The sequence below is a fragment of the Rhinatrema bivittatum genome, chromosome 13, assembly GCF_901001135.1.
Source record: "Rhinatrema bivittatum chromosome 13, aRhiBiv1.1, whole genome shotgun sequence".
NCBI classification, from domain to species: domain Eukaryota; kingdom Metazoa; phylum Chordata; class Amphibia; order Gymnophiona; family Rhinatrematidae; genus Rhinatrema; species Rhinatrema bivittatum.
This window is the reverse complement of record NC_042627.1, coordinates 25,146,727-25,159,836: the sequence shown is the minus strand read 5'-3', so window position 1 is coordinate 25,159,836 and position 13,110 is coordinate 25,146,727. Positions and strand designations below refer to the sequence as shown.

Here is a 13,110-nt window from a genome sequence, read left to right as displayed (position 1 = left end):
CGTTGCAATTTAGATGGCTGGAACATAATTATAGGTGGTGGTGTGCGACAAAAATGGTGTGAGACGAGGAAGCTATGGACAGAAACCGAACAGAAGCTCTTTAGAATTTATTAGTTCCTATTTGTATGTTCTGTGTCTATAAAATTGCATGCTGCACAGAGTTCTCATTATTTTGGCTTCCCAGTTTATTATTATTATGAAAGCTTTCTTCTTTAAAAAGTGACCTGCAAACAGGTTTTAAATAATTTAATATTTAATAATATTTTTAAGATGAAAAAATGATTCAGCTTGTGCGTATTATTTTAAGGCTCTGCTGCTACATGGTGACTGCAGTGACTTCCTTTCCCAGGTAAGAAGGGAATATATATCTCAGAAAACAGAGTCCAACTCTTGATTTTTAATTAAACTCAACAGTGAAAATATTTCATGAAGATTTGGATGAGCAGAGCCCAAAGCATTCAGCCTTGATTCAGGCTCCCCTTCCATCCTGACATTTGGTTTGGGGAGGAATGAGGAGGTAATGCATGAAAACTGCCGTGTGTATCAAATTCCCCAACCTCCGATTCACCATGCAGAGTGACAAAGCAAAAAATCCAAACCAACTCTCAGCAGTTCTGTGCAGGGTCATGATAAGGTAACAGATTGGGTTAAACTGTCAGCTCTCCGATTGCTATCCTTGCTCACCTGATCCTTGAACTGCTCTTGCGATGTACAGTCCGTTACATTCACACAGCCCAGCAGACAGCCTGTCGGGTAATCCTTGGGAAACTCCGTGCCTGCACAAAGAGACAAGAGCAGTCAGGAGGGAGATCGTGAAATCTGCTTACAGCTTCGCATCAAAAAGCCCTCAAGACGACAACATGCCGAATACATTGATGCATAGCAATACCCAGAGCACAGTTAGTGCTGCACGCTAAAGTTACAAACAGCATACTTGCTGCACAGTTCGCATTTTCATTTGAATCCTGGTAAGCGGAGGTTTAGATCTCAAACAAAGCCAGTGTCCTATGCTATGTGGAGGGATTACAATGTATTTTTAATTGCTCTGGACAGGTATCTGTAACACTCAGCCTCTTCTGAAATGCGTGTCCTCCCTTGGCCAGCAACTCTCACCTTTTGGCAGCAGCATTCTGTAGGAGGCTTCCAGCTGGGAGATCTCCTGCGGGGCCGGCCTCTTGGCTGCCGCCGCTATCCACAAACGGCCTCGGTGAGAGCTGTACCAGGTTCTGCCTTCCACTCTACAAACATGTCACATTGAAAGAAGAAAAAACACTTCAGGGCTCTGCCAATTTTCCGTAGATCCCACATGCATTGCGGGGTTTTTTGCCATAATAATTTATGGCAATGCAAGGAGAATCCAGACAATCACAGAGATGTATGACACTCCACTACAGACAAAGCAAGACAACACTTACAATCCCAATTCCGCAGAATGATATAAATATCTTTCTGCCAAATGGTAGAAAGCAGACTCTTTAATAAGTTCATTTATTTATTTTAAAATAATTATTTCCCACCTATCCATTATTCTAGGCATGTTACAAACTACATGTATAAAATTAACAAAAAAACCCACAAATCACCTCAATTATGGTGGAAAACATTGTTAAACATAAAACCAGAGACAAAACTATTGATACATTTAGATGCAGTACATACTATTCGGATGAAAAGATTAAATAAATCTTACAATTTTTTTTTTTTTTTTAAGTTAGTTGAAACTGCACAAGGTTAGAGAAAACACTCAACGTAGCTTAAAGTGATGGCAAATTTTTACCTGTTCATTTTCTTGGTCTTTTGTGAAAAACACTATAGGTTGGATGTGTTTGCCAAGGGGGGTGCAACATATGATGCCGGAGTTCTCAAGGCGGCCCTGACTGCCTCTCTTCCTTTCTTCTTAGTGGGGTTTTGGTACTTGCCACCTGTAAGGAGTGGACTGGATTGGTGTAGCAGGATAAAATTAAAGGAGACATTTTTACCTATTAATTTTCTTTCCATGAATCCTGCTACACCAGTCCAGTATAGTCCTTACAGGTGGGTTATGTCCCCCTACCAGCAGATGGAGGTAGAGCACACTGTCTTTTCTCATGACATCTCCAATACTTAAGAGGTGGTACAGCAGCAAAAAATCCGGAATTGTCAAGACAAAACATGAAAAATCAGAACCACCAGTGAGCTTGGAAATAAGGAAAAACCCTAAACAAGTTTGGGGAGAAAATCCTCCTATATCCTATCCCCTGAAGGAAAGGAGGAGAAACAAAAAAAAGGACGACAACAACAGAGCGAACAGAGGCTTGTATTCAAGAACAAATATACAAGACGTGATCGAAATCTACTTATACAGCTTCCATGAGAGGGAAAAAGCCCAACGTCCCAGGAGGGTTCTGGACTGCCGTAGCAAGATTTATGGAAAGATAATTAACAGGTAAAAATGTATCCTTCCATGTCATCCTGCTCCATCAATCCAGTCTAGTCCTTACATGTGGGAGGTTATAAAGCCCCACAAAGAAGGGAGGGAGGATTTCAGGGCTGCCTCGAGAACTCTGGCTCCGTGCGCCGTGTCCCTCTTGGTAAACACATCCATCCTGTAGTGTTTCACTAAAGAATACAGGGATGACCAAGTTGCTGCCTTGCAAATGTCCTCCAGAGGCACAGCAACAACTTCTGCCCAAGATGCTGACTGTACCCTCAGAATAAGCACGAAGAAACTCAGGGGTCAGCTGAGGCAATTGTGTCCCTAATCCATCTAGCCAAAGTCACTTAGAGGCCGCTTCATTTTTATGCAGTACACCACAAACATCTGATTTACAGAAAGACTTTGTTACCTCAAGATACCAGATAAGCCCCTGATGAATGTCCAGGTATTTCAGCAACCTGTTACTGCCACATTCCACCTTGAAAAAAGCTGGCAGACAGAAAGACTGATTAATATGAAAGCTGATAAAACCTTTGGAAAGGAGAGGACGAAGAGACACTGAATCAGATGCAATGATGAGAAAGATCTCTACAGAAAAAGGCCTGAATCTCTGAAATACAGTGAGCTGAACAGATCGTTATTAGAAACACCGCCTTCAAGGAAAGAGAAGCTTGTTTTAGGAATTCTAAGGGAAGGTGACACAAGTGTCAAGAACAAGATTGAGTCTCACTGAGGAACCAAAGGCCTATATGGAGGCCACAACAGTTTGACGCCTCAAAGATAACATGACACATCCAGATGAGAAGCTACTGACATACCATGGATCTTTCCTCTATTACTTGAAAGAGCCCCCCACCTGAACCTTCAGAGAATTTAAGGCCAAACTTTTATCAAACCCTTTCTGGAGGAAAACCAGAATGCACGGGATAGCTTAATGCTTTTTACAAAACTCCTCAAACATACATCAAACCTCAAAGTAAACCAAAGAAGTGGCAGTCTTTCAAGCCTCCAGCAAGGTGGAAATGACTGAAGAATAATCCTTTATCATCAAACATCACCTCTCAAGAACCAAGCAGTAAAACAGAACAGAGATGAGTCTCCCATGATGGGCCCCTAAATCAACAGTCTCCAGGCATCCAGGAGCCACAGAGAACAGTCTATCTGTAACCTCACCATATCTGCATACCACAGTCTACGAGGCGAATCTGGAGCCACTAGGTTGACACAATTATTCTCCAGTTTGATTCTGCACAGAATCCTGCCTATCAGAGGCCAAGGAAAGAAGATATACAGAAGCTCCACTACTGGCCATGACTGAACTGGAACATCTAAGCCTTCGAAACCATGCTCCGTGCGATGGCTGAAGAATCGACAAACCTTGGCATTTCTGTGTATCACCATGAGATCTACATGGGAAACCTCTCATTTGAGCACAATGCACAAACATGTCCTGGCTTAGCTCCCATTCACTGGGATCCAAAAGATTCCGACTCAAGTAGTCAGCTTGAACATTCTCCTGACCTGCAATGTGAGCTGCAGATTCCATTTCACCTAAGGAAAAAGAAGGTGCAACTCCTCAGACTTCTGATTCACCCTGCATGTTCACATACGTCACCATTGTAGCATTGTCGGATAACACTGACCACTTTCTCCCAATCAAGAGGAGAAAATGACATAGGACCAATCTGATTGCCTTGGTTTCCAGTCTGTTAATTAACCAGCTGGCCTCCTTCTGGGACCATAGATCCTGAATCACTTGATCTAGGCAATGAGCCCCCAACCTGATAGACTCGCATCTGTTGTGACCAAAATACAAGAGGGGGTTGACAGGCTGACTCCTTGTAAGAGATTCTGAGGTACCATCCACCAATGAAGACTGATCTTCACCAACACCAGCAAAAGAAGCTGGACCTTATAGCCTTGAGTCTAAGGAGACCAATGAGACAGCAAACCGAACAGGTCTTAAGTGAGCTCTGGCCCATGAAAATAGATCCAGAAAGGCTGCCATGGAACCGAGAAGCTGGAGATAATGTCACACTCTTGGGGCTAGTAGAGCAAGAAACTTCTCTGCACCTGTTGGTTCATCTTGTCTACCCTTTCTGAAGTCAGAAATATTCATCCCAACACATTGAAATATGCTGCCAGGTAATCCAATGAAAGAGAGGGGGGAAACTTGCTTTTCGAAAAGCTGACCACAAAACCCAAGCCTTCTAAAAACTATACTACCCGTTCTGATGCTTAGACTCCTTCCAAGAAGGATCTGACTGATCAACCAATCATCCAGATAAGGATGAACCATGACAACCTTTTGTCTTAAGAATGCCACTACCACTGCCACCACACTACTACCCATGACCAGGTAGGCATTCGTGAAGCTGTAGCTAATCCAAAAGGAAGTGCCTGGAACTAGAACTGTTCCTGAAGGATGCATACCAGATACTTTCAATCCTCTCCTCTTGATGGGAATATGAAAATAAGCCTCTAAAAAGGTCTAAAGATGACAAACTCACCCATCCGCGCCACCAACAGCACGAAGTGAAGAGTCTCCATCCAGAAATGGGAAATTTGGAGGCTCTTTATCAAGCTCTTCAAGTCAAGAACTGGTCTAGAGGATCCATCTTTTTTTTGGTGAGCACAAAATAGACTGAATACTAGTCAAGGCCCTACTCAGCAAGGGAACTGAACTACTGCCTTCAGCATCTGAATTCCCCTCCCCCAAGAGTTTCTCACCCTTTGCTTTTTTTCAACGAAGCACAGAGACCATGAAGTTGTCAAGAATGGGTGCAAAGAGCTCCAAGTTGTTACTATGATAAACCATATTTAACAGTGATTGATCTGACATTATTCATGTCCACTCCTGGTAAAAATATTATAACAACCACACATTGGAACAACCAGGGAGTGAACCCGCTGCACTTCATTAAGGTGGCCAGCCAGTTCCAGAGGAGGCTGTTGAGTCAAAATCAATGAAAGGACAGACTCCTTCCTATTTCAGCTTGGGAGCCTTGGAAGGAATAAGCAGATGACTGCTTACCCGGGCCTGCACCACTTAAAGTTCTGAAACTGAGCTTGACGTCTGGAAGACCAATAGAACAATATAGACTTGTCCTCAGGAAGCCTCTGAAGTTTAGGACCCCTGAGATTAACCAGCTCCAAATATTCACCAAACAAGAGTTTTCCTTTAAATGGAAGCTTGCCTAACCAAAACTTAGACCAAGAATCTGCAGCCCAGAGGTGTCCTCTGATAGCCACTGCCGAAGTCACTGATCGGGAAGACACCTGAAGAAGATCATATAAGGCATCAGCTAAATAGGCAGCAGCCGTCTCCATTCTAGCTGCATCCTTGGCCTTCCAAAAGTTGCTGAATCCAAACCAAAAGCGCCTGAACCACAAATCCACCATAAATAGTTATCTGGACTGCCAGAGCAGAGGAAGAAAATAAATGCTTCAAAGTGAGCTCAACGTTCTTATCCTGATAATCTGTACGCAAAGTACATCCCTCCACTGGGATAATAGTATGCTTAGTAACAGCAGTAACCAGGGCATCCATCCAAGGAAACCAAAACAGTTGCTGAACCACATCTGAAGGAATCAAGTACAACTTAAGAAGATTCTTAACTCCTTTAAGACCTCTTTCCAGTGTCAGAACATCTTTTCCACGTTAGCATGTAAGGGAAAGCTTTTGGGGACTTGCGGACTTCAATAGGATTCCAAACAGGAACCTCCTCAACCTCAGCTATCCTGCGACAGGCATCACTTGATCAATTAGGACAGAAATCCCACCCCTCTAAAATAAATAAATAAAAATTTAAAAAAATTATATATAATAATCCATGTAACAAAGTCATCTCCCCTCTGCTAGCACGTTGCCTTCTTCTATGGAAGTCCCACTAAACGAGTCAGGCTAATCCTTAAGATCTTCCGGGACATCATCCCAATCAGAAATAGGGGAATCCGCTGCCCCTCTAGAGTGCTTACAGGGCACTGGAGCCACAAGAAGGGAATATGTAAAATCCTGAGAGAGTTTGCGCTTCACTTCAGTTTCGGAATCTCACAGAAAGCATGATGAAGAAAAAGAAAAAATTCAGGGTAAAACTCCCCCCAATCCTTGGCTTAACCCAAAAGAACCTATTTCAAAAGAGACTTCCATGGGTACCAAAACCGGGAATCATCAGAACCCTACCTGGGCACAGAAAGCCACTGAGGGTCCTGCGGGAGGCCACCATTCCTGCCTGATTCGGCACACCTGAGGCCTCCTTAGCCACTCCGACAATGGCCCCTGAAGCTTTCCCCACTGAGACAGAGGCAGTGGCTGTCGAATCTGAAAGTTCAGAACATTCCCCAGGGACCTTTCCAGCACGAATGCAGTCTGAGCAGAGAGGCCCTATAGCAGGAGCAGCGCAGTGGTAGCTGCAAACATCACAGCGGCAGCCGTGTTCTGATCGCTCCCTGAGGTCCTTAGCACAATCACAAGACGTTCCATGGTCAACCACCTCCCTCCCCCCTTGCAGGCACTTACAAGTTCAACAGACAGGTAACTTACTCAACCACTGTTTCCCCTCTACCCTGGGAGCAGGCTGTAAGCAGGATGCAGCCTGGTTCTCTTGCCGCACTTAACTTTTTTTTTTTTTTTTTTGGAGAAACCACAGGGCAGCCGTGGAGGGGATGACGGAAAGTGAGGGAACAGGCAGATAGATTCTCTCTTTACAGCACACAACTAAGAAATAAGAAAAAGTGATACATTTTGTGTTTTTGTTTTTAAGGAGAAATCCCCCCCCCCCACCGGGTTCCACCTAGTCCCCTCTGGGACTGGAACCCCAATAGGTAGGCTCACACTGTTGGATGAATTAATGGCCTGTCCCTATATCTGCAGCAAAGCTTTTCCAGATCCTGCTGCCCACCAGCGAGTCCCACCATCGGCTGGAGGCAGAAAATACGGATGCATTCTTTGCTGCACCATCTCTAAATAGTAGTGATGATATCATGAGAAAAGACAGCGTACTCTGCCTCCATCTGTTGGTAGGGAGAAATAATCCACGCGTAAGGACTGGACTGGTGCAGCAGGATGAAATGGAAGAAGCCTTTATTTGCAACTACCCAGGGTATTTTACCCTTACAATTTTTTTTCTTTACAGCCCACTCCCTTCTCTCAGGCTGACCATGGTTTTCAGGCAGGGGTCACACAACCATGCTCCCTTCAGAGCCTGCAATTGTGATCCTTGAGTCTGGCCACTAAAGGTTATCGGCTATGGCTTCCCTATCCCTATAGACTATGAACAATGCCTTTGCAGCATCCCCAGCCCCATTCAGCCTGGAGAGTAGAGTCCCGGTCCAGCGCACAGCATAACCGTTGAGTCACTGTGCTGGCCCCAAAACTTTGTTTTGGGGTTTTTTTCTACTTTGCAATGTGTGAACATTAAGCTGTAAATCAGTAAAAGTAAAATATACATAGTATATTACTACAGTTAGTGAGTAATTTTCAAACACCGGATTGGAACAAAGTCTGTGGGTACTTTGAAAAAGAAATTTGATTTGAAACTTGCCACAAACACTTGCACCTGGTTTTTTTTGGGCAGGTACATTTCCTCTTTCGCCCTGCAAACAACTCCTCTCAATGTGGCTAAAAGTCCCTGCATTGTGGATCACCTTCACAGTTGCATTAAGGGAAGGGAATGTTCAGACACCAGATTTATTCAAGTAAATTATTTACCCATGTGAATGGCTTTGAAAACAGCTGTCTTAATATATTTAAATATAAATAAAAAGATCTATTTGGGCAGAAGCAGAAAATAATCCATTGGCACTACCATCTTTTCCTCAAGTCTTTTAGGGAATAAAATAATACAAGTGAGATGCACTAAGCTTGACTGAAAACGTATTCATACATGATACACTGCTCTGGCCTACAGAATCTAAAAGGACCTGAAGAAGAATCTGCCGCTTCGTCTTTGCAACAATTACAGAAAGCGTCATTTTACCTTTTGATTCCTTTGATGAGCAGCGACGCCCAGGGCTGATGCATGCTGAGGCACATGCCCTCGTCCGACATCTCCTGCAACTCCCGGTCCTGGATTCGCAGTCTGATCCTCTCTGAATCTTCCAAGAAGGAACTTGTTCTGTGGGGGCCTGAACTAATCTGCTCTACCCACTGTGGGATATTAACACATGAAACAGCCAATCAGCGAGTGTCATGCCTTAGCAAAACATTCAAGCCCTACACTACAGCCTAACCACAAGCAAAACATTACATCTAGGATGCTGATAAATGATATGTTACCATATATCAATTGAACTGACACCCACTTCCATATCGGGCTATATTTTATGAGAAATGGTTTCTCTTTTCTTACAGATTCAGTGAACAAAGACAAGGAAGCCATGACTGGTAAGGCACCTGTAAAACGTGTACAGTGTCCGTCAAAATGCACTTAAATATTTTAGCAACAGCTTACAAAAAATTAACACAAACAAATACAACAAATAACGAACATTAATATCTTGCAGCAAGTTGCCAAAGTAATTTATGAATTAGAAAAAAAAAAGCCTTAAGACTCCCATTGTGTAGCAGTTTGAATCATTCCAGCTTCCATTATGTGTTTAAATCAACCACACCTGAACAGGTAAAAGGCTCTTAGTCATACCTGTGAAGGAAAGAAACTCAAACATGTTTGCGCAAGATCAAGGTAAAACATGGTATGGCTCAACCTACTTTACAAAGGGAATCGTAAAAAAATGTTTCTGACATTAAAGTTCATAAAACAATGTCATTTTAAAAGAGTGCTTTTTACAGCAAAACTTCATAGCACTTAAGAAAAAAACAACAAAGAACATTAAAATAGTCAACCAAATAAAAACAAAAGCATGACCAGTGGTGAGTTCCCCCCCACCTACTCAAACTGAAGGAAGTATGATAGTTAGGCAAAAAGGTTCTACCACTGCACCACATCTGCAAGTTACTTTACAAAAAACTAATAATATTTCACTACTAAATTTTTGTCATGTGGTTTCCAGTTGTTTTTGGACATTAAGTACTCTTTACTCAGTATAGTAATACTTTGTCTGAAGGTACATTTTGAAGACAAAGTTTCCTGGATCCAGCTATCACGCTGCAGGGGCATTCATCTACATATCCTAACTAGTCATGAAGAACGAAGTGAAAAGTCGCTGTAGACCAGTTATATTGAGATGAACTATGAGGTTGCTGCTGGAATAATAGGCTAGTAACATTTACCATCAAAGAATTTCCCTGCAATCCTAAAACCGCAGTGCATGTACAGAGATTAGGAGGACTACACATTCTCTGGTCCTTCGATGTATGGAGATGTCCTTTGCATTATCTCAAGGTTACCAGTGTCTTCCCAAAGTCAGGTCATCTCTTTTCTTCTGTATCGTGGACCGCATAAGGGAGAAGCAGTCATTTGGTTTTCTGGTTACAGTAATGAAAAGACTGGGGGCTACATGAGATCTAAATCTTTGCTCTACCAGATTATTTAATAACTTTTGATAAAGTAGCTTTATCTTCATATAGTCTCATATGGCCAATTCTAAGAACATACTTTAAAAAAAAAAAAAACACAACCCACTAGCAATGTACAATTTAATATCATCCTATATATTGAACACAAAATCTGGTAGATAAACTATCCTCCCACAAGAACTCTGCATAGATCTGCAAAAAATAAAATTCCATGTGCTTACAAAGACTATGAAAACAGGGCTCAGTGGTGAAATTATACGGACAGCAGATATTCTTCAGCAGCCAGAATGTTAATAAGGCCAACATGGTGAGTAAAATCATCCAAAGTACTGTAACTCCCATCTGCAGACAGATTTAAAACCGAAGCAAGGTGCTAAGACAGTCAGGGGTAAACTGGTACGTTTGTGAGCACCTCAACCAGAAGAGTGTGGGAGAAACCTATCACAAGGCGTTCCAACTGGCTAGAGAAACTGAACCATCTGCTGAAGCCACAAGCTGCTCCGAGGCACTGAAGCATGCAGCTTATTGAGCTGAACAGTTGCCAGTTGGCTGCAGTTGCACCCTTAAGAGTTCCCAGGAGAGAGAGAGAGAGTATAAGGCTGGCAACATACTGTGCTGCCATGTGGTACATTGGTGATCAGTCAGCCATCTGGTACAGCAGCAGTGCACCATCAATCCTGGCTGCCTAAGTAGAGCTTAAGGACACTGGAATTATAATTACATACTCTAAATTGTAATGTAATGTTAGAACTGATGAATATACGAGACTGATGGCAATAGCCAGATATTGCGTAGTGTAGATTACCGTACAGTCTTCTTCCAAATACCTCAGCCAGTGTCACGGACTGCTTAACTGTAACACCTGAGTAGGTTATGCCAAACAAAGTTTATGAATGCGGACAAACTCAACGGAAAGCATCTCATATTTATTTATTTATTTAACAGTTTTCTATACCGACCCTCATAGTAAATAACCATATCGGATCGGTTTACATATAACAAGTGTATAACTGGGGTAACAATTCAAATTCAAGTAAACAAAGGATAAACAATAGGTAGGAATAAGTCCGAAAGTTACAATCAACAGGGAATGAGAACTTGGAAGCTTGCCATAAGCTGGAAAGAAGATAAGGCAGAAAATAAATATAAAGTGATACAGTAGAGCGTACGGGTTAAAAGCTTAAAGTTGCTTTAACCTGGGAGAATCAGAGTCCATTCGTGAGTATAGATGCCAGGACGGGTAATGGTGAAGGACAACTAGTGATTGTCTGGTGGGTCGGTGAAGGCTTGGTGAAAGAGCCAGGTTTTAAGTCTTTTTCTAAAAGTTAACAGGCAAGGCTCCAATCTGAGGCTTGATGGGATGTTATTCCAGATAGAAGGGCCAGCTATCGAAAAAGCTCTGTCTTTGGTCGTCGAGAGGCGTGAGGCTTTGGTGGGGGGAAATTTCAGAGTACCTTTGAGATTATCTCTAGTAGGTCTGTTAGAGGAGTGGAGTTTGAAAGGGATTTCCAGGTCGAGTTGAAGATGATGATGGATGGTTTTGTGAATTACGGTAATTGATTTGTATAGAATTCTGAAATTAACTGGTAACCAATGTAGGTTCCTGAGGATGGGTGAGATGTGTTCGCTGCGGCTGGTACTGGTCACATATGGTACTGCACACATATGCAACCCAATGCATATTAGTGATGAAAGAACTGCTCCAATAACGTCTACCTATAAAATTATAGAAAACAAAATCACACTGAAATGAAACTAAATGATTTTCATTTGAGGGTGGGGAGGGGTTTGATAAAAGTTTAGTCACGTGAATTTCTGAGACCCTACCTCTGTGCCAAGGCTCCCCGAAGCTTCTAAAATCACAACATTTAGGGCCTATTCTAGGAACAACGTGAAACAAAAAGACAACTGTCTTGTCTTCAAAAGCCCCCCTCCCCCCCCTCATATTTCTTAAACCACAAAGAATTGCATGAGACAGAAAAACCACCAATGGACAAAATTGACTAATATTCCTAGGTTAACTCGGCACAGATACGGACAAGACTCAAGAAACTCATCCCTTCTGGGAAAGAGCTGAATAGTTGAGGAATTTGTTTTACTATTCTGTACTCAGCCCGGTTGAAGATTCAGTCTAAGAGAAGAACAGCAAAAAATGTTAGTGGAATAGATTGCTGGCTTGTCATAAAGGCCTTCTCTTTTCCTTTCTGTTTCTAGAAATACTGGATAGCTTTGTCCAGCAAATGGGGTCAGCTTAACTTTTATTTGGACTGAATCACCAAGAGAGTGAATTCTGCCAATTACAAATACTGAGGACTTACAGTTGTTTCATAGCGTAAGACAGGACAGATTCAGGGACAGAGGGAGAAAATAGTTTTTCACTGTTTTCACATGAGCATTAAATGCCAAATCAGTAGCCTCACTGAAATGGAAGGTCCATTGGTGAGGGAATGTTGGACACAGGGGTCTCACCAGAGCCATCAAAGCTGGTAAAATATGTTCTTACCTGATTATTTTCTTTCCTTGAGTCCTGCTACACCTGTCCTTACAACTGGGATTTCCCTGCTCCTCAGCTGTTGGAAACAGAGGGCACACCCCCTTCATGACCTCATTCCCAGCTATAAAGGGAGAATGGTCATAGGTCCTTGCCCGTAGCCTATTGTCAAAGCAACAGGACAAGGACTCCCTTCTTAGCCCCTTTACTTCATGTAAAAATTGCATTTTGTCCCTCGAGGATACTCCCCCTCTGAAGGGAGAGCAAAAAGGGAAGAGCGGGAAGAGAGTGCGCAAACTGGATTACTTCGGGCATTTCTGCTTGTGGCCGCTGTAATCCTAAGTGGGGCCTGGACTGGTCTAACAGGACCCAATTATCAGAGGTAAGAACATATTTTACCTTCCTTTTCCCTCCTGCTAGTCCAGTCCTTGCACTTGAGAGATACAAAAGCTCCTAGACTGAGTGGGAGGAAGAGAGGGCTGCCTTAAGGACTTCCCATCCGAAGGCTGCAGTCTCCTTAGCATATTCTTCCAAACTATAATGCGTCGGCTTGAGTCACCATCAAGTCCACAGCCGGAGGTCTGGAAGGCCTGCTGGCTGAGTTCCCAGCCTCCTGTGTCCAGCCTGTTTTTGCTGAGAAAGTCTGCTTGCACAATGCTTTCCTACAGTGTGAGATACTGACAACTGGGGAAGGTTTCTCTCTGCCCAAATGAGTATTCTGCTTGT

At 42.8% G+C, this 13,110-nt stretch overlaps 1 protein-coding gene across 4 annotated transcripts in view; it reads right to left on the bottom strand.

Annotated features, from left to right (window-relative positions):
- Positions 1-13,110, bottom strand: part of TRIP4 (thyroid hormone receptor interactor 4) — a 133,870-nt gene that overhangs the window by 59,786 nt on the left and 60,974 nt on the right. For 3 of the 4 annotated variants that reach the window (XM_029574415.1, XM_029574414.1, XM_029574417.1), the window contains 3 exons: positions 8,395-8,564; positions 1,114-1,238; positions 685-776 (listed from right to left, as the gene is read on the bottom strand). In XM_029574415.1, coding sequence (XP_029430275.1) covers positions 685-776; positions 1,114-1,238; positions 8,395-8,564 — 387 coding nt within the window. Of the gene's footprint in view, positions 1-684; positions 777-1,113; positions 1,239-8,394; positions 8,565-11,037; positions 11,610-13,110 lie in introns of those variants that run through there. The other variant, XM_029574416.1, reaches the window with a different exon arrangement.